Source organism: Hibiscus syriacus, unplaced genomic scaffold (assembly GCF_006381635.1).
Source record: "Hibiscus syriacus cultivar Baekdansim isolate YM2019G1 unplaced genomic scaffold, ASM638163v2 tig00005936_pilon, whole genome shotgun sequence".
NCBI classification, from domain to species: domain Eukaryota; kingdom Viridiplantae; phylum Streptophyta; class Magnoliopsida; order Malvales; family Malvaceae; genus Hibiscus; species Hibiscus syriacus.
The window spans coordinates 90,646-117,722 of record NW_024062072.1 but is presented as its reverse complement, the minus strand read 5'-3'; the positions used below and the strand labels follow the sequence as shown (position 1 = coordinate 117,722).

The 27,077-nt window shown below is 36.6% G+C and overlaps 2 protein-coding genes across 2 annotated transcripts; both read right to left on the bottom strand.

The window, feature by feature from the left end:
* Nucleotides 1–745: 745 nt before the first annotated feature.
* On the bottom strand, nt 746–22,598 carry LOC120200277 (ABC transporter B family member 25, mitochondrial-like). Its single transcript, XM_039201163.1, is given in 21 exon segments — nt 746–1,018; nt 2,976–3,111; nt 3,470–3,534; nt 3,769–3,861; nt 3,940–4,005; nt 4,092–4,172; nt 4,441–4,496; nt 5,258–5,346; nt 6,968–7,053; nt 14,362–14,478; nt 14,604–14,749; nt 17,823–17,883; nt 18,027–18,110; nt 18,207–18,314; nt 18,535–18,563; nt 18,566–18,636; nt 18,825–18,868; nt 18,968–19,029; nt 20,143–20,181; nt 20,184–20,210; nt 22,547–22,598. Coding segments are annotated over 21 exon segments (1,674 nt in total). The 3' UTR covers nt 746–856.
* Nucleotides 22,573–27,077, bottom strand: LOC120200285 (sister chromatid cohesion protein SCC4-like). The gene is given in 11 exon segments (XM_039201168.1): nt 22,573–22,655; nt 23,064–23,269; nt 23,937–24,061; nt 24,145–24,234; nt 24,433–24,579; nt 25,223–25,344; nt 25,440–25,478; nt 25,631–25,957; nt 25,960–25,999; nt 26,092–26,359; nt 26,464–27,077. Coding segments are annotated over 11 exon segments (1,734 nt in total). The 5' UTR covers nt 26,829–27,077; the 3' UTR covers nt 22,573–22,650.

Here is a 27,077-nt window from a genome sequence, read left to right as displayed (position 1 = left end):
ACTTTTATTTTACATATTAAAGATAGATACTATTTCCGTAAATAATTTTTGAAATGTGTTGTATTAATAAATATTAAAAAAAAAGAACCGTTCTATTGTGTAATGAAGCCTGCAATTGAAGCATTTACGAGTAAAAAAGAATTATGCGGTGCCATATTATTGAAAGAAACGATAAAGTAGGAAGGATTTATGCAATAGTAATTTGCTATATCAGACCAGGCTATCTTTTTTTCTTATACTCAACATTGATGAATAAAACAAGTTTAGGCGGTCAACGGAATTGAATCCACTAAATGATGAGTCAGCTTAATAGGTAACTTAAGCAACACGGTTTGCTTTTGCCACCGTAAAAGCAGCTAGCATTAAATAGACAACTACATTATTTTTTGCTGGGTTTTAATGTCAACGGAAGACTAGTACGAGCCCAAGGAAATCGTTGGGTAGATTCTATTAGTAGTCATTAAATTTTTAAGACATTTTGGTTACTAAAATAATTATTTTTATTGGAGTCACTATATTAAGGAATATTTTCATTTCAGTCATTGTACCGTTAAAAGCTTCTCATCAAGTTCACCTATCACTTTTTTTTATAAACTAATATTATTTAATAAGACGATGATATGCCTCATCGTTTTACGGTAAGAAAACATAGGAAAATAATTGCAAATGATTAAAGTAATTTCAGCTCCACATATATAACTGGATCCGATCAGAAACTTAACAATGAAAACACAACATAACCGAACATATATTATTTAGTAATCACCTCGTACTATTAAAAAAACCAGAAACAGCAAATACAAGAACACTGTCGCGCACCGCATAGAGTTATTAGGGTTTTCGTGATCCAGTTTCCTTATACGACTATGTTATTAGGGTTTCGACTTCCACTGGCTGTGTCTAAGGCGTCGATGGAACTATTTTGCTGTGTCCACAGCTGTGCATATCTTCCTGCCTTCGCCAAGAGAATGTCATGTGATCCCTGTTCAATAACCTTGCCACTCTCCAGAACTATTATCTGGAAGAAGGAAAAAAAGTTAAAAAGAAAAAAAAATACTTGAGCAGCAGGTAAATCTGGAAAAGATACAACTGACTTAGTTCAGGGATAGATTAAAGGACGAGGTTGGTTGAAAGGGAGAATATTCGAGGAACGGAGTCAGATTGAGTAAATTGCAGTGTTCTGCACAACCCAAATATCCCAACTGTTCAGTAACACAAGACTTCATAATTTCAGTAAAAACCTATGTGTTTTTTTTTCTCTGATGATGAACGCAAATTATTTTAAAATAAGCAAAAAGAAAAGCACCCATAACTAGATGAATTTTCAGGCTGAATAGGTAGTAAAAGATAAATATACAGTTTTAAGGGATGCTGCTAAATTTTTAATTTGGTGCGTACTCTGAAATTGCTGAAACTAGGATTGTATACATTTAAGTGTACATTTTTGAACCAAGACTAATCAACATAGTTGCCATGGAATCTTGTCTACTTGGCAAACGTAGGGAAAGCACAAGGAGAAAAAAAAATGTTTGAGAGGCTAAAGGTATATCCTCAATCACCTTGCATTTCTCAAATGTTTTAACCCAAGGTCATAGCAAATAGTAATTGGTAAAAACACATCATTCATGTAAATGGAGGATTGTGGACAATGAGTTGAAGGCCTGAAAGATGAGGAGGAGGACAAATAACCTTATTTTTAGTAATATACCTATTAAAATAATTATTTTAACAAGTATTTTACAAGAATAAATTACCATATCTCTATTTAAGAGAAAGATTGGAAGTAATGAAAGACATGTTTATTCCAATCATACAAGTTAAAAGACTCTCTCCCTAACGAGTCTTAGCTTAAGATCTCCCTTTGACAATTTCTAAATATTATTAATCATAGGTTCTTTCTTCGCTAGGTAGGAATCACAAGGAAAAGGCTTCACCAATCTTAGCGGAGAGAATTAACAAATCCCAAGTGGTAGAAGCCGGGTCATGAATGGCGCAAGTGTAGCAGAAACCAAGTCTAAATTGGGTAATCAGTTGCAACAAGTATCACTACAACTACAGAAACTTATTTTTATTGCAATGGAAGTCGAAAACAAGAGTTAAATGGGGGTAGGGGAGCAGTAACCAAGGAAACCACAATTTCAGAATAAACAATTGCCCGTATAGGGTCTAGAGTGGTATCGCCGTATGCAAAGTTTTATTTTCCCTTTGATTGTCAACGGACCCATTAATTTTGTTATACCAATGCAAGAAATTCATTTTTCAATCAGTGAACAACCAAAATAGGCAAGATTAGTTTGGCGGCCCTTCATATGTTGGGCGAGGCATAATTATGGTACTAGTAGATGAAGGAGGAACAAAATCTCACACGAGAGGAATTCAAGGAATACTGCACATTGACATTTGACTCAACACTATGTAATAACCCATAACGTAAATTTGTTAACTAGAAACAAACTAAAGCAATTGAGGAGTATTTGCCAAGGTTATCAATATTGTATCCGTAGGCATACCATTTTTGTTCTTATACAAGTATGTTTTCATACTGGCATGTTTCAGTGTATCGTTTTGGATTTATCGGTATTTAAAAAAAACTTCATATCTAGTCCAATTTTTGGTTTCTAATTAATATACATAATATTTACATGCAAATATAAGTGAAAAACACTCATTCAAAGGCGTAAATGCGTTTCTCATAATCAGCTCGAGGTGGAGTCCGACCGAAAAAGACCATTTCTGGGTCAAGTGGAACAAGACCTCAGCCGTCTCTTATTTTTCATTTTTATTGGCATTCCTATATATTTTGCCTTCTTAATAGTAAAAAAAAACACTAATAACTCAGCTAAGGTGCTGTTAATTATATACGTGTAAACATGTATACACACCTAGTGACATGATCCACAACTCGTGAACTAACATGTAGATACCAATTTTAAAATAACACATTCATGGCACATGTTTTTCATAGATATCCATACCTCATCGCACTGCATTGCTGTTGTAAGCCTGTGAGCAATGAAGATTGAAGTCCTATTATTTGCTAGTGACTTCAATGCATTCAATATCTCTGCTTCCGTCGTACTATCAAGGGCACTAGTAGCTTCATCACACAACCTGTGAATAGATATGAAAAGAAAATCATGCTATGTATATGACAAATATAAGAAACAGGCTTTCCTTTTTTGTGTGTGTGTGTGCCCCGGGGGTGGGGGTAGCATATCTTTCGGGTTTGGGGGAATCCATCTCACATGACAAGTAGATTCTCCATGAAAGGGTTAAAAAAAAACTATTTTTCAACCGAACATGGAAGGACATCATCTTATGTCCCTTCGATGGCCCAAATCCATCCGCATAGATAACAATCTCAAAATAAGGAAATCAAACACTGTAAATCAGTAATATATCAAACATAACAATAAAGAGTAGTTAAGATATGTACACATAATATATTACATCAAGAAAGAATGCTTACAAAATGGCAGGAGCTTTCAGGAATGCACGTGCAAGAGCTACGCGTTGTTTCTCACCGCCACTTAACTGGCAACAAAAGTCACCTAATTAGTTAAAATTTCTAGAGAATACCAAAAGGCAATCTATAGAAAGGACCTTTTTCGCATTAGAGTTCTTTGGACTGGAATTTATCGTCAGAATTTATTTATTGAATAGTGCATCTGATAGTTCAAATAAAAATCATACCATTATGACGAAGAAGCCTTAATCAGACATAATACCATTCTTATGATTTAAACAATCGTGAATAGAACCTCTAACCTTAAGCCCTCGTTCTCCAACAACAGTTGAATATTTTTCAGGGAAGTTCATGATAGTCTCGTGAATAGCAGCCCGTTTAGCAGCATCATAAACCTATATGGAAACAAGTGTGACTGTAAAATTATAAATAAAAAATAGAAAATAATTAATGCAGTGAAATATGAGATTAACCTCTTCGTTTGTCGCTGAAAGACGACCATAATGTATATTGTGAAATATTGTATCATTGAACAGTACCTGCCCATAGAGCACAACTGGTGTTCCTCATTGGTTTATGCATAAATAAACAACTACAAAAATAAAAAATTGCCTGTTGAACTAACACTATCTTGAGGCACAACACCAATAGATTGTCGAAGACTACCCAATGTTGCATCTCTTATGTCTTGACCATCAATCCTGATCTGTACAGAGAACTGGCCAGTGAGTCAAATTGTAAAAAGAGGTGCTAAATTTCTGGTCTTAAATGAAATGGCATGGAAGCTGTCACCAGCATGCAAAAAGAATAGCTTACCCAATGAGTAACAATTCAGAGTATATAAATGACTCAAAATTGTATACTCATTATGAAGACTGTAAAGATAACGTCATTAACTCGAGAGTTAAGATTCCCAAAACCAGAAACATGCATTGGTAACTTATAGTACAACTGAAAAAAGTACTTGTTATTACACTTCCTGAATGAGCATCAAAAAGCCTGAAGAGTAATCGAAGAATGGTTGACTTGCCTGAAAGTAAATTTTAAACTGATTAAATCAATGGTTAAATATAATACAATATAAGAAGTTAAGAACTTCGATAACAAAACCACAATTAGCTAAAAGTCTTTAAACATGGTAGCTGGAATAACCAACTGACAATCAAAACTAAAGGCAAGTACGAAAAAGAAAAAAACTTTTGCTTGAAGTTATGAACCACCATGACACCATCTCAGCGAGACATTTCCAACTAAACATTTGAAGCTCCACATGCTTTTCATACACCGGAAAAAGAAATAGTTTATACACCGGAAAAAGAAATAGTTTTCTCAAAGTCATGCATGTAATGCTCAAGTCTTGGGTGTTTGAGCATTCAACAGGTGAGACAATCATAACACTAGAACAGCCATGGATTTAAAGGAAAACAAAAATGTTAACAAATGTTCCATATTGTTAAATCCTAGATGGATATCCGACTTAGAATCAATCGAAAATAGGTTATGTGCCCAGGTTAACCAATCTAATATATGTGAGATTTATTTTATCTCCACTCTAATACTCATCCACAATGGACCTCTCAGGTGGCATGAATTAAAGAAAAAGGGTAACACCTGGTCTAATAACATGTTAAATGAAGAGAATTGAAGAAAAAGTTAAGTCCACCAATATGGTAGTCTCCTTGTATTTATGTTGAAACATTAAGTACAAACAAAGCAGTTAATATACCCTTAACTTACATATGTGACACCCAAAAGAAAATACCAAGTATGAGTTCCCATATGAAGCCTTACCACTTCCACTAGTTCCTACAATAGCCATACTTTTCCCAGCTGGTACAATAAATGATACCCCATCCAGAATCTTTCTTTCTGCCAGGTAACTATTATAATAAAAAAAGATGGTTAAATAAATTTAGTAGACACTAACTCGTGCACAATGTTAAACCAAACTACTGAATGATGAAAAAATAATCAAATTACACAACAACAACAAAAAAAACTAAAGCACATACGGATAGTCAAACCTCAATAACTTTTCTTGACAAATGAAGTTCATGATTTTTGTTTAGATTAATTTACAATTGATTAATTTAATAAGTAATGATGAACTTAAATGGTTTGGTTCATTTAATCCAAATGAATTTAAGATACTATATTACTTGCCAACATGTTAAGAAACCAAATGGGGTCACACATAATAGAACGTGACCAGTGCAAGATTAAAGTGAACATAATTAAATTAAGACTTAAATAAAAGTTGGGAACTTGAGGAACTACATTATATAAATTAAAGTCTAAGAAGACTAGTCAATGGTGCAAGTCATACTTAGAAAAAGGCTAGGATAACCTCCCCTATAAAAGGAAGGCTATGGCACCCCTCTTAAATAAAATTTACTCATCAATTACTTAGGATGTGGCAGTTGGCTGGATTAAGGATGTGGTCTCTTGTCCTGTTGTTTATGTTCAAATAGTTAAAGACATTATTCAAAAGCTTAGTGTTTTTGAAGGTTTTATTAGTTGGGTTAGTAGGACAGCCAATATAGAGGCGGATGTCCTAGCTAAGGCGGGTATTGGTTGAATTATGCTCTGTTAAGGGCTGTTTCTTTTTGGTTTTATATCTCTTGAGGGAGATGGTTTGTATTACTTTGTTATATTTGAGTTTATTGAATCCTAGGGCACTCCTTTCCTCCTTGTGTGGATTAAGGAACTATTTTTAAGTTCCGTTAACCACCAAGGGGGTTTATTGAGGCCTTTTATTCCTATCAAAAAAAAATTACTTAGGCTTTACTTGATATGAAAGACAAAAAAGTGAGAAAGAATTTTTTTTCTTAATGTAATGGTTAAGCTACAAAAGTAGGAAAGTGGTTATGAAACTTAACTATTTGATTAACAAATTTTCCATTTGCATTCCTTTCCATCCTTCATACCAAGCAATGCCTCAATGTTTGAGAATTCTTGAGAGAATTCTAGAAAGCAATTTGAATGACAATACAAACATGGTATTTTGACAAGCTTCCTCTCATCATTGTTGAAGGTTTTTTTCTTTCTTGTCAGTATGAACTTGGTCACTAGAAGCTGAATACTTCATGAAACACAATTTGTTCCAATCTTCCAGACCAAGAGGTATGCTCTATGCAATTAGCGTTGTATGATTCTACAACTCATCAACGTGATCAAATGATTAGGAAATTTTAAAAAATTTAAAATCTGCTGTTTTTTTTTAATCTGTGATTATATTTATGACCATCTCGCAATACAGTGCCGAGTTTATTTTTTATGTTAGAAATATCTAGAAAAATGAAATCTAGTATCTCTCCATTTACCTTATTTTCCTTTCCTAGCCCTTTTCTCATTCAAGCATAGGGTAACATCTGAATCACTAGAATAATCTAGCTCCACTAAAAGCACAAGTAGAGGCAGCTGCCCAATTATATGCCCATACACTAAATGCAAATGCTTGCCTTTAGAACATGACTAACTACGAAGATAACAGCTAATCACCTGAAATGCACATTGTCAAACAGAATTCTTCCCCCATTCAGCTTCAGAGGCTTTGCATCTTTCTTGTCACTGATATCAACCTTCTCCTGCAACAATTATTAAGTTGAATAACATATATTAGAAAAGCAACATGATATGATCCCCATATCATGTTGAATAGTTTTTGAATTACAAAACTGAATTCATCAGTGCTCTTGATATGGATCATGATCATTAGACACAATCAGGGTTTGAAAAATAATGTGAAGCGGTGAAACAAACATACATTAAGAATAGCAGGGCTCGAATGTCAGATAACATGAGTGAGAAAGTTAGTGAGAGAGAGCGTGTGGAGTCGAGAGACAATGTTTCTCCTGGTAGGGGTAGAGCAGTGCAGGGTGGTGGATCGTGGGTAGCTTTTATAGATAATCTTAGTAGGAGAGTACATAGAAGCATTTTATGGGATCGTTTTAGTCTTCATGGCAAGGTGGTTAAGGTGTTCATTCCTTTTGTTAATAGGAGACCTAACTATAAGGATAAAACGTTTGCTTTTGTGCACTTTGCAAGTAAGGAGGATTTGCTTAATGCAAAGAGCAAGATGAACAATGTCATGGTAGATGGGAGGAGAATAGTGGTAACGATTGCGAAATATCAGAAGAGCAGTTTTCCAGGGTTCCATAAGCGCAAAAGTGTAGAGGGGCCAGGAGAGGCAGGTGTGGAGGTATCCAAAAGGAAAAGTCCAATATGTCATGTTGTTGATGCTGGGAAGAAGGAGCTGTTGAACAAGTTTCATGATGGTAGAACTTATAAGGATACGGTTGCGGGAGTGAGAAATGTTGCTGGTCAGCAGGATATTAGCTCTGGGGATAGGAGGGAGGTGAGGAAGGCTTTGGACGTCTATATTCCAATGGAGGAAAGAACATGCTGAGAACGTCTTTAACTGGTATTTGTAAAGCGATTTTTGAAGTTGAGCTCGTTCAGAGGGCTTTACGAAGCGAAGGAATCAATGTCATGGTGGTAAGGTGGGGTTATGCAAAGAATGCATGTTTGATGGTTTTCCGATCAGCGGAGGAGAAAGAAGCAGCGGTGGAAAACAAGTGGGATCTTTTTGGTTCGAAAGGTTGGAGCCAGTTATGGAAGAGAAGTGTGTCCCTTTACCTTATTGTGAAGTTTCCATGGTTGGTGTCCCATTAAATTGCTGGTCAGTTTCTTTCTTTACAAGTTTGGAAGAGAGATGGGGCAAATTAGTGAAGATTTAGGAGCATACAACTCAAAAAGTCATATGCTGTTGAGGGTTGAGAGCCCGTTTGATATCCCGCCTTATGTCATCATTAATACTTATGGAAGATCTTTTATTATTAAGATTAAAGTTGAAGGCAGTGAGGATTTCTTTCTTGCGATAGAAGATGGAGTTGATGAAGAAGGTTATGTGGAAGGAACAATTGATCCATGGGAGGAAACCTCGTCGGAAGATAATCAAGGGGAAGAGCGGGAGGGTCTGCAGGAGCAGTTGAATTTCAAAAAGATGGCAGACACGCAGAACAGGGTTGAAGCATGGGTTAGGAATGCTACAACTGGGGGTGACACGCCTTCCGATGGTAATTTGATAAAAAATGTTGAAGTCAATAATATCTTTGGGGCTGACTTAGGTTCAGAGGGGACAGTACTAGGTGAGGTCCAGAGTCAGCAGCAAGTGTCAGGGGCTTTTTTTGAAGGAAGGATTAGGGTGCAGAGAAGGGGAGGTGTTATCTCGGGAAAAGATAAAGTGGTCACAGATGATGGGCTTAATTCCTGCATGGAGAGGAGAGAGGTGTTTGGGCCTGAGCAGGGAAGCCCAAGAGTTAATAGTAACGGGATAAGTCTACAAAATTATTTTATGGTTTACAAGCTTATTGCGGTCTGTAGAAAGGGTCTGTTTCTTCGGGCCAGCGGCGTCCCATTGGGAGGAGTGCTTCAGTTAGTAAAGCTGAGAGGGGTTTTTATAAGAATGTGTATGCTAGGAGATGGGATGCTAAAAGTTGTAGTGGCAAGTGGTCTGACTTTGTTACAGAAAAGGAGGATCAGGGGAGGTCAGAAGCTTTAGAATGTTGGAATGTCTCTAAATTGTTGGGGGTTAAATTTAAAGGAGGCGAATCAGAGTTCTTAACCAAAGTGGGGCCTTTGGTTAATGGGAGAGAGGATTGATGGTTGGGAGTAGGATGTTGGATTTATGGTGTTAGTAAGATTTTGATGGTAGAGTGGTCTATAATGTGTTGGAATGTTAAGGGTTTGGGTAGGAGGGTGAAAGCTAGAGCAATTAGGAGGTTTGTGGAGGAGAAAAAGCCAACAATTTTATTTTTACAAGAATAAAATTGGAAGTTGTAAGTCCTTTGTTAGTAAGGAAAATGGGAGGTAATTTACTCACTGGTTCAGTAACAGTTCCTGCTGTAGGTTCTGCTGGTGGGTTAATAACTGTGGAATCAAAAGGAATTTGTGATGAAGGAAGAAGTCATACACAGTAGATTTGTGGCAATAAAGGGGTCATTGGAAGGAGTACCAGGTACTTGTTGTTTTATTAGCGTATATGGTCCGAGTGTTGATGCAGAGAAGGAGCAGTTTTTTAGGGATCTATCAGCTTTTTTGGAACAGATTGATTGCCCAATATGTTTAGGAGAAGATTACAATGTGGTTTTGTCTCAAGAGGAGAAAGTTGGAGGAGCAGTGAATCCGGTTTCTATGAACAGTTTCAGAGATTTTGTTTGTCAGACGAATTTGATTGATTTGCCGTTATTTGGAGGTCGTTTTACGTGGTGTAACAATAGGGAAGTTCCCACTTATGAGAGGTTGGATCGGTTTTTGGTGGATCAGACATTTTTCTTCCTTTCCAAAATTAAGCCAGACTTTGCTTCCGAGGTCTGTATCCGACCATAACATCATTTGGTTGGAGAACAAGGAATGTAATTAGGGGTTGAAACCGTTTCGGTTGTTTAACTATATATGTTGGAGGAAGATGGGTTTAGTGAGATGTTGAAAAAGGAGCTATTTAAGTCCGACAAAGGGGAGAATACGGAGTCCATTTCCAAAGTACTTAATCGGGTGAAGGATGTGGCAAAGAGGTGGTCGAGGAGGGATTATCTTCAGCTGCCAGGAAAAATTAGAACGTTGGAAAGAGGAATTCAGAATATGGAAGTGGATTTGCAACAAGGATCTTCCATGGTGTCTATGAAATCTATAGTTGAAGCAAAGAGAGAATTATGGGAGCTACAAAAAAGAAGAAGAATCGATTTGGTTGCAAAAGTCGAGAATAAAGTGGAGATTGGAAGGAGATAAGAATACTAGATTTTTCCATCATTGTGCGGCAGTTAGAGGGAGGATAAATTGTATTAAATCTCTCAAAGTTGATAATGTAGTAACCGAAGATCCCAGTGTTATTAAAGCCTCTGTGGTGGAGTTCTTCAAGGGGTTGTTCAATCAAAGGAATACTTTGGAGGTTGAGGATTTAAATCTGGAATTTCTTAGATTATCGGAAGGACAATGTCTAGCTTTGGAGAAGTCATTTTTCGGAAGAGGAAGTATGGGATGTTATTGTTCATTCGGATAGCAACAAAGCTCCGGGTTCGGATGGTCTAAATTTAGGTTTCTTTAAGAAATTCTGGACCTTTTTGAAAGATGATGTCATGCTGTTTTTCAAAGATTTCTATGGGGGGATGGAGTGGGATTCGGAGGTAAACCATTCCTTTATTTCTCTCATTCCCAAGAAAGCCAATCCGGAGGGGTTGGAAGATTTTAGGCCAATTTGTTTAGTCGGTGGGTTATATAAAATCTTATCTAAGGTTTTAGCTAGGAGATTGAGTTTGTGCATTGACGATATTATAAGCCCGTCTCAATTTGCCTTCATTCCGGGAAGGAATATATTAGACTGCTCATTCATAGCAAATGAAAGCATCGACTTTTGGAGGAAGAAAGGGTTGAAGGGAGTAGTCTTCAAAGTGGACTTCAAGAGAGCCTACGATTCGGTGGATTGGGACATTTAGCTGAAAATAATGAGCAAAATGGGGTTTGGTGATAAGTGGAGGTCATGGATGCAACAATGTATGTCTTCAGCATCCATTTCAGTGCTAGTCAATGGGTCACCTACAGAGAAATTTCACACAGCGAGGGGATTGAGACAGGGTTGTTCGTTATCTCCTTTGTTGTTTAATTTGGCTGGTGAGTTAGTGCATTTGTTGCTAACTAAAGCAGTTGACATGGGACTGTTTTCAGGCTTTGATTTAGGTGTTCAAGATAGGGCCTTTAAGCTTTCGCACTTGCAATTTGCGGATGACCTCATAATTTTCAGTAAAAGCTCTACTCGGGATTTGAGGAATGTTAGAAGAGTATTATTAATTTATGAGTTATTAGTGGGGCTGAAGCTTAATCTAGTTAAGAGCAGAATTTATTGTATTAATGTTGAGAATGAGGTGTTAGAGACTTGGGCTAATGATATTGGTTGTGCGGTAGGATATCTCCCTTCTGAGTATCTAGGCTTACCCTTGGGGTTCAAGAGGAATTCGGCTGCTATGTGGGATCCAATAGTGAAGAGATTTCATGCGAAGTTGAGCGGTTGGATGTCTAATTCTCTGTCGCTTGCAGGAAGAGTAGTGTTGGTTAAATCAGTGCTGTGCTCGCTCCCGGTTTATTTTCTTTCCATTTTCAAAATTCCAGTTTCTGTGCTTCAGAAATTAAATTCCATAATGGCTTCTTTTCTGTGGGGGGTGCGGAGTGTAAAAAGAATATCCACTGGTTAAGTTGGAATTCGGTTAGTAAACCAAAAAGATTAGGGGGTCTAGGGGTCTCGAATTTATCAGTCTTGAATCGAGCTTTACTAGGGAAATGGGTATGGAAGTTTGCAGCAGAGAAAGAGTCCTGGTGGAAAAGGGTGGTATGTGGTGTTTATGACTTGGACCCGAAGTGCATAATGATGGGGAACTCCTGGCCAGTCTGTGCATCATGGATTTGGAGAGGTGTGGTTAAAAATTCCTTCTCCGATGATGGTTTTGGGGATTGTCTTAGGAAGAATATGCGGCTGAAGACTGGGAAGGGGAATTCTGTACAGTTCTGGAATGATGTGTGGTTGGGAGAAGTACCGCTGAAAATTCAGTTTCCCAGACTCTATGTTCTTTCGAGTAACAAATCGGGTAAAGTAATGGAGTTTAGGTGAGCAATGGGCTGGCTGGTGTGGGACATTCAAATGAGGCGAAATTTGTCAGATTGGGAGGTTGATCAGTGGTTGCAGTTGATGGCTATGTTGAATAATATTTCTTTATCTCCATGTGAAGAAGACTGTTGGATTTGGTCAGGGAATGGAGAGGGTTGTTTTTCAGCTAAATCTTGTATCAACATTTTCTATGATCAAGATGGTAGTGAGCAGAAGAGGGTGACCTGGGAGAGGCATATTTGGGTTGGGATTGCTCCTCCACGGGTGGAGACATTTGTTTGGCAAGTTGCTCATCAGAGAATAGCGGTTAAGGAGGAACTACTAAAGAGAGGTGTGGTTGGGATAGATGATCCTCTATGTTCTTTGTGTGGTAGGGAAATGGAATCAGTTACGCATCTCTTTTTGCATTGTGAGGTAGTTTGGGGTCTGGGGTCTAAATTTTTGAATATTTGGGATTTCTCCTTTGTGATTCCAAATAATATCATGGATTTTTTGAATTTGTGGGATGATTTACTCCCGAACTCAGTGATCTGGAAGTTTATTCCAAGGGCGTTGATGTGGTCAGTATGGAAATGCAGGAACGAGATCATTTTTCAGAAAGTAAAGATGGATAGGGTGAGATTGTTTTTTATTGTTCGTTTTAGAATAGCTTCCTGGTTTGTTGCAAAGTTTAAGGAGGTGCATGTCCCGTTAGACTCACTTGTGGGTGATTTAAAACTTGCTGATTTAGTAGGAAGACAAGGAAATGGTAATCCACATTTAATCTGCTGGGTCCCTCCTCCGGATGGGTTCTTAAAGATAAATGTTGATGGAGCGACAAGGGCTGGGATAAGGGAGGTATTGGCGGTCTGATTCGGACAGCAAGGGCATGTTGATTAAATGGTTTTCAGAAAGAGTCGGGGGTGGTCCTCCTATCTTGGCAGAATTGTTGGCGATTAAGAGGGGGTTATGTCTCTTGGCAGATTTCAGTTCTGTTCTGAATAAGAGGATCATTCTTGAATCAGATTCAAGCAATGCTCTGAAGGGGATAAAGAATCCGGGGTTATGCACTCCTATGTTTCATTTATTGGTGAAGGATATAGTCTCTTATGGCAGGGAAGGATATCATTATTAGGCATATCTTGAGGGCTGCAAATTGGAAGCTGATAAATTAGCTAAAGATGGGATAGGGTGATGTTTTGGTTACTGTTTGTTTGTGTTGAAGTGTAGGAATTTGTGCTGTGTTTAGCTGTGGTTTTTAAGTTTTATGTAATTCTTGAGGATGTTAGCAGATTGTGAGGGTTTGCTTATGATGTACTAAAGTTTTCATCTATATATTTCTAGGTACTCTTTTCCTCCTTATTTGTCCTTCATGTTACTTGTATAACATGGAGGGTGCAAAAGGGGGTTTTAAAAAAAAATAATAATAATAATGTGAAGCCCTCAGGTTTGAATCTAACCTGGCCTTTTAGGATGTCCTTCTAAAAATCTGGTTGAAGGCAGGACATTTTTTTTAATTAAAACTTTTGGGGTCAGGTCAAAACGTTTTAGAAAAAATCTGCCCCACCCCAGGATATTTACTAAAATACCTCTTTTTTTATTTTATACGTCAGAGATTAGATTCCAAAACTAAGTAGATTATGTAAATCTGTTAGGATCTTTGTAAAGATATTCTGTTAGTTAGGATCCCTAACTCTAAGGGATTATAATTAGTCCTAGGATCAATCTCTTACCTAGTTTAGAAGCTTCCTAAGATAAAACAATATTTTGAATATTTAAATGTATGAGTCTCCTATACAAAATAATAAGATTTTACTCTGATTTTGACATATATCCATTTCTGTATAGCCAAATTAGACTTTCAATTTTTATAAGATTTTATAACATGTATTGGTAAAAGTTAATAAAATATAGCATTAAGTAAAATTTTGGAGCAGGGCAATCAGAGTCGGGAATGTTTTCTTCTAGAGGCCAAGGTGGGGTTCAAAGATTAAATAAAATTAGGTTCGGGGCAGGTTCAGATACATATACACATAAAAATAAGCTTGGGTCACTTTAGCCCACCCTGTGCCATATCTAGGGATGGTATCTAAAATAGAGCAAATCAGCAAACAATTTTTCTGATTGTCTAGTTTTTAGTTATTTTTGGAAAATGGTTTCATAAACTATAATGTATAACCTCGAAGAATAAAAAAAGTGTCAAGCATCAAAGGCAACAAATCAAGACACTTTTAGTTAACAGATACTTCATCACAAATACCTCAAGTAACTGAAACATGGATTTCATGTCAACAAGACTCTGTATGGTCTCACGATAAACGCTTCCAAGGAAATTGAGAGGGAGAGAGAGCTGGAAAAGTAGTCCATTCACCATAACCTGTATTTTCAAATTAAAAAATAGTGGATATCACATTATTCAACAACTAATTTCTTTTGGAAAAATCAAAAGAAAATAAACTTTTGGGACAAGTACAAGCCAACAGAACAAGAAAAATGTTTTACCAAATCACCAACTGTCATTTGGCCATTCATAATTCCATGTGAACACAAAACCATAGCTGTGGATAGAGATGCACTAAATATCACATTTTGACCAAAATTCAGAAAAGCAAGACTCCGTTGTGTTTTCAAAGCAGCATCTTCATACCCTAGAAAGAGGTAACAAAGCGGGAGTAATAGAAGCAATATCAGAAAAAGTGTGAAGAATCAAAAGCATAAATAGTAGACAACTTTGCTCTCATGTTGTCTAACCCTCTTTGTAAAGTCACCAAAAGATCCTCCTCTAGTAAATGAATAAAGACTCTTGCAGAACTTGAAGAACCACATTACAAAATTTTATTTCACATAAAAACTTAGATAATGCCGAAAGCAGGCATCCTGATCCTCTCAGGATGCAATTTCCATGTACTTACTGTAAGAAGAAAGACAATGACAACTAACACATGCAAAGTGCAGGGAAATACTTTCCTTGGAAGCTCTAACATTTGGAACTTGGAAACAAGTCAAAAGATGTAGGGAGCACATTTGCAATGTAAATATGTGCCTCCACTAAACAAATTTAAGCCATTGGAAGTGTCGACTTTCAAATAATATGTGAAAAACAGCCGAGATTAGTAAATCCATCAAGATAAGGAATTTTAGTATATCCTAAATTTTATTTTCTAATTGTATTTTACGAATATTTCATGATTAGGTTTTATCTTAAGTAGAAAAAGATTTTTTAGGAGATAAAGATTAGGACAAGATACCTAGTTGTATTCTACTACTGTAATTTTCGGTCTATTAAAAACAGGCTGCTTTCTTCATTTCAGTAAGCAATTCGAACAGATTCTCTGTTCTTTCTTATTCCTTAGAAATTCTACATGGTCTGTTCTTTCTTCACATGACATCTCTCTTTCTTATTCCTTATAAATTCTACACGGTATCAGGCTAGGCAATCACCATCAATAATAATACATCATGGAAAACCCAGCCACCCATCCCCCACCCACTCCTATCCTAAACCACAGATTCAATGACAATAAACTGATGCTGCCCAAATCCATCAGCCCTAGTGATTGAGAGATCAGTTACTATTTCTTTTGTTGCTGACAACAGTATAGTAAAACGTTGGATAGTCAATTTTGGTGCTTCAGATCACATGACTGGGGATCTCAGTGTGTTTTACAAATACAACCCACAGCCTAGTCTTTCCACTGTTGGAACGGTCGACGGATCACTCTCTAAAGTGGAAGGGATTGGATCAGTTCAACTAACAAAGGACCTTCTTCTATCCTCTGTCCTTTATGTTCCAACATTCGCTTGCAATCTGATTTCTGTTAATTAATTATCAAGTAATTTGAACTGTCACTAAATTTGATTCCAACCTTTGCGAATTTGAGGTAGTGGATTCAGGGAGGCTGATTGACAGTGCTGAATTGTGTGGTAACCTCTATTTGCTCAAAGGGAACTCTCCTCTACATGGAAAAGTTCATTCAAGTTGTGTAACCAACTCTGTTCCTACAATTTCTCTTAATTCTATTGTTTTAGATCCAGTAATGTTAGGGCATTTTCGCTTTGGTCATCCAAACTTTGATTATCTTGCAAAAGTATTTCCTCATTTGTTTAGTAATAAAAAACCAAAATACCAATATACCTTGTTTGTGAAAACATCTTCAAATGATAAGAATACCATTCTTATTGTCTATGTTGATGACATCATTATAACAGGAGATAGCACCGACGAAATAATCAAGCTAAAAGGTTTGTTTTTTGTTGAATTTGAAATCAAAGACCTTGGAGCTCTCGAGTATTTTCTAGGGATGGAGGTTGCTCAGTCCAAAGCAAGAATTGTGATATCCTGTAGAAAGTATGTTCTAGACTTGTTAAAAAAGACAAGCATATTTGGGTGCAAACCAACAGAAACTCCCATGGATCCCAATCTAAAATTGAGAATGAAGGAACATTGGTTGATAAAGGGCAATATCAAAGATTAGTTGGGAAGCTAATCCATCTCTCACATACAAGACTAGACATTGCATACTCAAGTAAGCATCAGAAGCCAGCATATGAACGATCCATGTGAAAAACATCTTGAGGTTGTTAACTGATGCAAACTAGGCTGGAGAATTAACTTAAAAAAGTCTACAAGTGGCTATTGCTATATTGTTTGGGGCAATCTAGTTACATGAAGAAACAAGAAATAGACAGTAGTCTCAAAAAGTAGTGCAGAGGATGAATTTTAAGCACTTGCTTCATGACTTTGTAAAGGAGTTTGGATTAAAAGACTGTTAAAAGAGTTAAAGGTTGTTTCAAAGGATCACTTCAAGATACAAAGTGACAATCAATCCGCTATAAGCATTGCCAGAAATCTTGTTCATCATGAACGGGATTGACAAACACTATATTTCAGAAAAAGTCAACAATGGGGACTATGTAACTAACTTATACTCAACAGCAGCTTGCCAAAATTCTTACCAAAGCCCTTCCAAGGACGTAGATATAAGTCCAAGCTAAGTTTGTACAACATATACAACTCAGCCTGAGGGGAAGCGTGGAGAATTGCCAAGAATAGCAAATCTATCAAGAGAAGGAATTTTAGTTTATCCTAAATTCTGTTTTCTAATTGTAATTTACTTAAATTTTATGGTTAGCTTTATCTTCTTAAGAAGACAAAATAAGCCTTTTTTAGGAGATAAAGATCAGGAAAGATACCTAGTTGTATTCTACTACTGTAATTTTCAGCCTATTAAAAACAAGTTGCTTTCTTCTTTTCAGTAAGCAATTCAAACAGATTCTCAGTTCTTTCTTATTCCTTAGAAGTTCTACATGGTCTGTTCTTTCTTCACACGACATCTCTCTTTCTCATTCCTTAGATCTACATGATTCACATCACCTCTAGTAAACAAAGTTCTTTATTGATTACTAGAATTCAACTGTGAACAAACTAATAATCTCAACTGTTGACCTTCCAAGGTTACTAGAATGTAGAAGCTTGACAGATTAGTTATGCGATAACATCCATTAATTTAATGAAATCTTACTAAATGCATAGTGGTAAATTCACCATAACATTTTAGATAACGAGACTAGCATTTACAGGTAAACGACATAGAAAAATAGGATTGAGTTGCTCTAATTCCATTCTTTATATAAGCTTTTACAATGAATTGGGTTGATGGTTCAATATTTCCATATTGAGAGGAACCACTTCAGAGTCTACAGTCTGCCTAAAATACTTACTCTTTAAGAACTCGTCATACTTTTCAACTTCGTATGCTTCATTGTTGAAATATTTAACTGTCTGAAATATAAGACCGAAGAAAACAATAAATCAGGTATTAATGTGGGCCATATAAGGGAAAAATTACCTAACACAGAAAGATAAAAAGTTTGCTACAAGTTAACAATAAAATGAAAATCTCATAGATTAGAATATAGCCTGACCTCATAATTGATAAGTGAATCAATGGCCCTTGTACTTGCATCATTATCAGCTTTATTCATAATCTTCCTAAATTTGGTTCTCCACTGAAAATAACAAGAGAAGCTTAAGCAAGTAAAATGTTTCACTCCTCACAAGATAAATTAAGGATCCTGAAGAAGTATTGACAAGAATGACGGTACCTGAGTCACACTCAAAGTAAATGCAATATATGCAGCAACTGAGAGAGAAGTTATCCAAGCAAAAGGTGCTCCGAATTTGTATGCTAGTATACCCGATACCATAGATATCTGGAAGGATAGATATTAACTCAGTTGTATTTGTTAAGAATTACATAAGATCTAATGGACTACCTTTTAATCTTAAAACTCTGATAAAGATATTGAATATTGGTTGTCATAGTGGATGGCAGCAAAAGTCAAGCATTCATAGTGGGTGGGAGCACATGAAAGCATAAATTAACATCTTTAAATAGTATATAGCTTATCAGAAATTGAACCAAAATCAAACCTCTAAAATGGTGGGGACAACATTGAACCCATAGATGAAAGAATAAAATTGATTGCACGGCTCCCACGATCAATTATTCTATTAAGAGCACCAGTTTCTCGACTGAAAATAAAGTGAACGAAAAGAATAAGAACCGGGAGTGCAAAATTAACTGCCTAAGGCAAAGCACATTGTAGGAGAGACATCTATAATGGAAGTGAGCATATATAAACAAGTTGGTGGAGGGCCAAAAGGAAAAAAAGAAGTAAATGTTAAAGTCATTGTAGTGCGTCTAAGATTGAAAGGCATACCTAAGATGGTAGCTAAGATCAAGATCATGCAAATGTGAAAACACCTATAAAAGAAAAAATATTAGCAAAGTCTAATTAAGTGAAACATGCAAAAGATGCAATCTTTTAAAGGGTAAAAGTACATTATTTGAAATTCCACATGCCTTCCTGGAAACAGAGCGGATTGTCTGTAATGCTACTTTTGAAAAGATAGTAGTACGTAGTTCTGCCCACAAGAGAGGGATCATAGTTAGAGATTGAAACAAGAAAATGAAACAATGAAACAAAACTCGATTATGACCTATTGACTGATAGTTTAGCTCATCAAAGAGAGACTGAAACCTTAAGACTCATTAGAGAAAGACACGTATCTCTTTAAGGTTTTATATAGAATTATGCTTAGGATTATTATCTCATACTCACAAATCTTATTACATAAATAGGAAACATATTCTAGAAAGGAAATAAAACTGGATAAAGTCACAGATCATAACATTATTCCGCTCCTAGAAAAAGAGCTTGTCCTCGAGCTCAAAGTTAGGTTAAACTAGGCAAAAGGTACCTTGCTCGAGTTATTTACATTTTTACCTTGCTCGAGAGTGTTTGATGCATAGGATAGGAGAGACTCACAGAGGCTATGGTTTAGTTTTCTCACTTCGTATATACCAGAGTTGGTAACTTGTTTAACAACAACCAATTTCTCCATTCCTTGATTCCTTCACGCATTTAATCTAACACTTAGTTTTGGTTTCAAAAATAGTTTCATCAACATGTTGCAATGTACAATCTAACATCTATTCTATTTTGTTTGCAGGTACAATCGTGTCTTTAATGGACAACTTTTACAATACAAGAGTTGTGTTTTTAATCTTTGACTTTTCAAGACAATGTGAGATTTACTTGCCGCTTAGAAACTATAATCCTGTATTAGTTTGGAATATGTAGTAAGTAGCTTTTCCCCCTAAACAAATATGCAACAAGATGGTGTCTCTTTATTTGAACCATCAATTAGGAGATGTATCTTTTAGAGTTTTAATGTAGTTGCTATCCGCAAATTAAAACACCAACTCCTAGCATTATAATCCAAGATATACCATTCTGTCAAATTTTTCACTTTTAGCTCTACTTTGAAGTTTTGAAGATGAACCTCAATTTCTTCTGTTGAAATGACCCATTTCACATATTACGGTTAGAATATCATTTTCAAAAAAAAAAAAGTTACGGTAGAGTTTCTATAATGCACCCATTACTTTTGATGGCATCTGAATAACGATAAATACCATTATTAATACTACAAGTTATATACTAACCAAATATATTAGAAGAGAAAAGCAGATACCGTTGAAAGCAGAAGCTCCAGTACGGGCAATGCCATAACAATCAAAACAGCAGTGGGGGTAAGTTCGACTTCTTCAATGTGTAAGTTTGCTTCCAAATCGGCATCAATTGCATCTTCTAGGGTGGTGATATGTTGCTTACGAGCCGCTCCATCCAAAATAATCCTTTAAACAAATGCATACTTCCACGACTCGGGACTAGTCTTGATCTCAGTTGCGATATAACCCTGCCACTAACAGAAAAAGCGGATTCCGAAGCTACCGTAGAAGCTTGGACGGTTAGTAAATCACGGGCATGGCGGCTAGAATCGGAAATTGGCTTCCTTTTCTTTCCACCAAGCCAAAATATCCAAACTTTCAAACTCTTCAAATGTCATTTTGATAGAAAATCGCATGACATAATTCCCAACTCGCTACTTGGGGGTGGTAGTACGTGATCGTTTGGATTGGGAATTTACAAGAGTGTTAAAAGATTCAAATTTAGTTACTTGGACGTCTACTAGATGATTCCGCATTCATTCTCATTTGATCGTGTATTACACTACTGATCCATATTTATTTAATAAATTGCAAACATGTCTCGAAAACATTTGTTAAAATAATTTATTTGGTTTGGACAAAGTTGGGTTCATCATCGGTTAGATAAAAGCAAACGCAATTTGTTCAATTAGTGTTTCAACCCCACCAACATTTAACGTTGGGTTTAAAGCGGCGGCACAAGTAAAAATGGGGGGAATCTCCTTAAAATATTTTAAAAGTTTTCCTTCATTGCAAAGCCAATTTCTTGAAAAACTTCGGTTTCAAATTCAAAGTCATTTAGTCGGGTAGCCAACAAAAATATTTGATTAAGAACCAACGGGCTAGTAGGGTAATAAACACGGATAAAAAAGTGTTGCATTTTTAAAAACCTCAAGCAAACGGTTATTTTGGCTATTTTCCCAACTCGAATCGGATAAATGTCTGGGACATGACCCCTCTCGAAAAGCCGATCGTGAAATGTTTGCAATGTTTCCCTTGCCTTAAGGCAGTATGCATCATCATCCAAGTTGAGTTCCAACGAGTGGACAATCCAAATTAGGACCCAAAGCTTTTTATTAACAGACTTACAAATCGTTTATAATCATTTAGTCTTTGTTGTTGTTACAAGAATCGATTTATCATTGTTTTAAATTCTAATCTAATTGGCTCAATAACCTCCAAACCGGCTTGCACGGATAAATTAATTATGTGTGCAACGCAACGGGTATGAAAAACACCGTCTAAAATCGGTTGAAGTAATATTTTCAATCTTGGAATCGCGTTTGTATTATTCGATGCATTATCAAAAGATATAGAAAAAACTTATTTTCTAATTTATAAAGACAAATTACCCGTTTTAAAAGTGTAAATAAATTAGCACCGGTATGCGGCTCACCGAATAATTCAAACGCGATTGTTCTTTTCATCATTGCCAATTATCTTGATCTAACCAATGTGACGTAACGGCTAAAAAAGAATTTACGGTATTATGAGGGGAACTCCAAACGTCACATGTAAGCGACACACCATAACGGTGTTCTTGGAATCCTAAAATCATTTTTTTCCCTCGCCGTACGCCACATTTTATACATCTCTTCTAAGGGTAGTGCATTAGTTGTTGAATTGTTGTCGTGAAATCTTCATCATCAAAGTGGTCGAACGGCAATGCTTTGTAATCACGAACTTTGTAAACGCTTCTCGTAATTTTTCGTTGTCGTAAACAAAAACACCACCTTGCGGTTGTAAGATTCGATTGACTGGATCCGATCTTGAGCGAAGTGCCTTGCATTTTGTCAAATGGTTCTTCAACGTTGTGTTTCCTTCCGATGCAAGAAACTTTAGACAAAGTTTACAACGCGCCCTCCTCGATCCATTTGACATCACATAAATCGTAGTGATCCCAAATATCTTGTTTCGAGTGTGTTCGATCACTCTCACGACTTCAAGGTTTCCCCCGACGGAAGATTCAGCAGTGTACTCATGATGAATAAAAAATTACAAAACTAAGATTTGAGAGATGTTTAAGTGTTGTGTAATAAGATTTGAGAAAGTTGTAACCAAATACATCCCCAACCTTTATACATGTTTAGGGTGGTAAAATGGTAATTTTTTAAAGAAAAAAACGGTCAAAAACGGTCACAAACGGCTATATTAACGGCTAGTTTTTAAACCCAGACCGGTTTTTTTTTCGGATAAAAACCGGTTTTTTAACCGGTTTTTTTCAAACCGGTTTTTTATCCGGTAAAAAACCGGTCTAGGTTTTTTTCTCCAAACCGGTTAAAATAACGGTTTAAAAAATCCGATCGGTAAAAAAAACCGGTTTTTCCCAAACCGGTTTCGGATATTTTTTCGGATTCGGATATTCGGATTTTTGTGCACCCTATTGACAAGCCAAAAGATTCTGGGATGTCAGGTTCACTCTCATAGATTCGCCTCCCATTGTACGCTTCACATCGATCTCATGATATTGATGAACTTGAAGTTTTACTTTGTCAATCTGCTTAGAAAAATACGCATGAGTTAGCGGCGGCTAATTAAGAAATTTTACCGATTAAACAAACAGATATATGAGTCGAACAGTAGCAATTACAAGTTCGAAATGATAGATGGATGAACGTGCATCAGCAAGTTTCGACTGCAATCATCAAACTGCTTTCTTCTGTACTTTTTGTGATAGGAATAGAAGGCCTCAATAAAACCCCTTCGTGATTAACGGAACTTAAAAATAATTCCTTAATCCGCACAAGGAGAAAAAGAGTGCCCTAGGATTTCATTAAACTCAAATATAACAAAGTAATACAAACTAATCTCCCTCAAGAGATACAAAACCAGAAAGAAACAGCCCAACCATATAAGTAAAACAGGCAAACCATATAAGTAAAACAGGCAAAACAAGGTATAATACCTGTCAAAACAGACAGAACCCATATCTGAGTTGGGATATCACCGAGCTTCTTCGCCAAAGTGAGCGAGGATCTTAGGATCTCTCTGGCTTGTCCAGTGTCATGTAGAGCAAGAGCCAAATTCCCAAGAATGGTCAGGTACTGAGAAACAAGCTGAAGGTTTCCCATTTGAACATGAGCAATCTGCAAACCCTTGGCCAGCCGATTTCTGCATCAAAGTTGTAATTTTAAAGGAACTGATTGGAAAAAAAACCCTAAACCATAAAATTAATTCAAGCATGCTATATCGAATGAGAGTATTTTTTTTCGTTTTTCTTACGTAATAATATTGTTTTCTTCCTTTATATAAGTTAATGATATCAGTTGTAGAAGTATAAGAATCTTGTTCATCCAAACATGTTCTCTTTTAACCTGAAATACTAAAATAATAGGAAATACACTGCCCTTTCGAGCATGCTAACTTATCTTTTCATCATTTTTAATGACCATCATTTTCCCACTAACAGCATCTTCAATCCAACACAAAACTTTAAACACGGCACATCACTTTGAAGCATAATCAAAATTAGATGCCCTATTCTAGAGAAAATTGTTCATTTTCATTGGATTTAAAGCATATGCCAAAGCCATGGAGATAGTATAAGGGAGGAATGAATGAATAAGAACACGTCATTTCAAATATACAAAGTTGTTTAGCATCATTTTCTGACACACATACATTGATGCTATAGCTATTACAAAACATGGATTACGGAAATGCTTTGAAAAAGGAAATTGGATTGTTTTAAATGTCACATACATGATGGACCAAATTAACTGAACCAAATAGTCAACTATCTCTCAATAAAATGGGACTAATCAAATTAGAAACTAACCGTGCTTCCTGCAGATCTTGCTGCTTCATCAATAGAAGGCCATAAGCAAAAAGGATGCTTGCTTCCTCTCGAACCCCAATAAAGGAATCCTTCATTCTGTAAACTGGTCTAATTAAATCAAGCGCCTACATGCAACATGAATATCAGTAACACAACAAGATAAGCTAAATTACAATTTTCAGCAACAATGAATTTTGTAACCAGCAACCTGTGAAGATGATTCAGCATCACCAATACAAAAGAATGAAATGGCTGCATAAGCTTGGCACATGATTTGCATTGATTTGCTCTCAGTTATCTGAACATGTGAAACAAAATGGACACTTTAAATTTCACAAATATTCATCTGGAAAACAGGACATAAGTAGTGTAAATTAGATAAAATCAGCAATAACAGAATGAGCTTGCTTATATTAACATTTAACTACCCACCTCTATTTCAAAAGCAACAATAGAATATTGAATTTGTAACTGGTGCCAAGTTAAAACATCATACCTTTGCAGCTTCTACATAGTGAAAAGCTGCTTCATCATAACAACCAACAGAATGGGAGTATTGCCCCCTAAGCATCTCAATGATGCTCTCACAGGCCTGTAAAATTGTTGGAAAGCGAACGAACCAGTTCTTCATTTGCACCAATGCCTGTAAGATTAAAATGCTATCTTAGTAATTCAAATTCAAGAGTTACTGATAGTGTCCTGGCATGGAGAATATTAAGGATCATTCTGCCATATAATTGTACAGTACGTAGCATTTACGTGCCTAGTGGAAAATGACATGTTAAAATACAAATAGATAGTGGACTAAAATAAGTATTCAAGGCATATACCATATCATTTGAAGGGGGTACCATTATTCTCACTGAAGGCAAACAAATTAACATACTGAATATATGTATTCTTACACTCTACAATAGTAGTTTCAATAAACCTGAAATGGTAACTATCGATAATCAATTCAACTTAGCTTAGAGAAGAGAAAATTGGAACTAGAAAGTCTATCTTCTTTTCTTATGTTTTTCTATTTTTTCATGATATGCAAAGTCAAGGATCCTTCAAACCATTATAAATATTAAAAATACAAAATAAACCACATACACAAGCATGCATAGATTTTGATACAAGTTATCAATTTGTCCATTAAGGTGCTGCCTAAATGAGGTAGGGAAGTATATCACACCCCTAGCTGACTCAAACACAAAAAAAAATCAGCAACGTTTTAGAGATGAAGTTTTTAGAGAACAGACGGACAGTTAACTGGAAATAATTGAAAGAATAAAATCTACCTCTTGAGCTTGAAGAAATTCAGACCGTGTAAGCTCCACAGCAACTTTATTTTCAAGGAACTGCATCAATAACATTAAATATACACCAGCCATCCAGATTGCTGAATGTTTCAAATCCACTTCTACTCAAGCAAAATCAAGAAAGTTAACAGTAAGAAACGGAAACTCACTTCAGGACGACAAATGCATGGTGTAAAAATAAGAAAAGCAAACTAACCTCTCACATCATCAGTTATCCCAAGCCTGACCAGTTCCTCTGCAAGAAATAGCAATGCTTCGATTCTAAGCATCCATCAATATAGTTTAAGGGGCTACATAGAAACTCCACTTTTCTATTATCCTCAAAAGATGGTAAAAGAAGAGAAATTCAAAGAATAAAGCAATGACATCCTATTTTAAAGAACAAACCTTTGATGATATGCATTCCAGACTGAATTCTTTTATCACAATCTTTGAAATTTCCTTTTGGACGGCCGAATATGATGACCATAAGATCAACAAGGGCATAGACAGCACTTTTTGGCAGCCATTCCCCATTAATGGGAGGTGGTGCGAGGAAAAGCTTATCTTGCAGTGCCCGTTTGATATTTCCAAAATATGTGGGTTTGAGGGAATCATTTCCAGTTGAAGTCTGTTGGTGCATGTTCTTGGAATCTTGCTTCTTAGCAGCATCCAATTTGTCCACGTGTTTGATAGCATTCTTGTAATCAGAGTTATGAAGTCGGTAGAAGATAGTAGAAGCTCATTGTAGAAGAGTAAACCCAAACAATGGGCTCTCTTCGATAGGAAAGAGGAATTAGTACCATATAGTATATGAATCGCAGATTAACAAGGAGACAAAAAAAAAGACATGGTTGAGCTTAACTGACCCTATCTGAGGGCATAGTCTCCCAGACCTGATCGCAACGCTGAAGAGCTAGCTCAACCTCGTTTGCAGTTTGATCATCCCATTGCATAAGGAGGCGGACATGCAGAATAGAAGTCACGAAGAACATCTGAAGCTCCGGATAGCAAATTTGAGTAGCGATTTCATAACCTGATTCTAAAGTGGAGATTGAGTTCTGATAGTCTCCTTCAATAATCAGAGCGTTTGCCAGCTGATAATTGAAGTTACAACACCATAACTTCACCGACAAACTGCAAGTTCAAGGAGTGCTTAACACTAGTAATTTACTCTATTAGACAAAGTTCTGGTTAAAAAAACTTATCTTTAAAAAAGAAAAACCTAAGAGCAAACATACTCGGGAGCCGCCGCAGAAGTAAGGAGTAGAGCCTTGTGCAAGATCTGCTTCTGAGGAGGGATGGCACCAACGAGATGGTAGCACTGGCTGAGCAGTGAGTAGGTTCGACACTTCAAATCGAAGCAAGAAGGTATGGAATTGAGGAGCAACTGTGAGCGTTCGAGGTGGGACTTGGCATGGTTAACGTTGTGCGAGTGGCGCAGCAGAAGAGTGGCTATTCGGAGTCGAGTCTTCACCTCAAGGATGGGAAGAAAGGAGTCGTGAGACTGGCAGATTGCCTCTAAGCACTTCACCGCCTTCCCAATCTCTCCCTTCTTCTCATGGTAATCTGCTAGTCCCCACAGCCCTTCAGCTACTGCTTCCATTCCCCAATTTTCACAAACTAACTTTAAACCACGATTAACCCGGTTCCTCTTCACGGCAAATCAGCAGAAAGAGAAATTAGAAATGAATGAATCGTAAGAAAAATCATACTGTATCTCCCAATACCAAATCCGAATTCTTCGCTTCTGTCGCCTGCAGTAGCCAAGGAGCTGCACCAAGTTCCTATGCCTTAACCTTCCCATGCTCACGATTTCGGAAACAAACTCCTTCATTCCTTGTCGCGAATCATG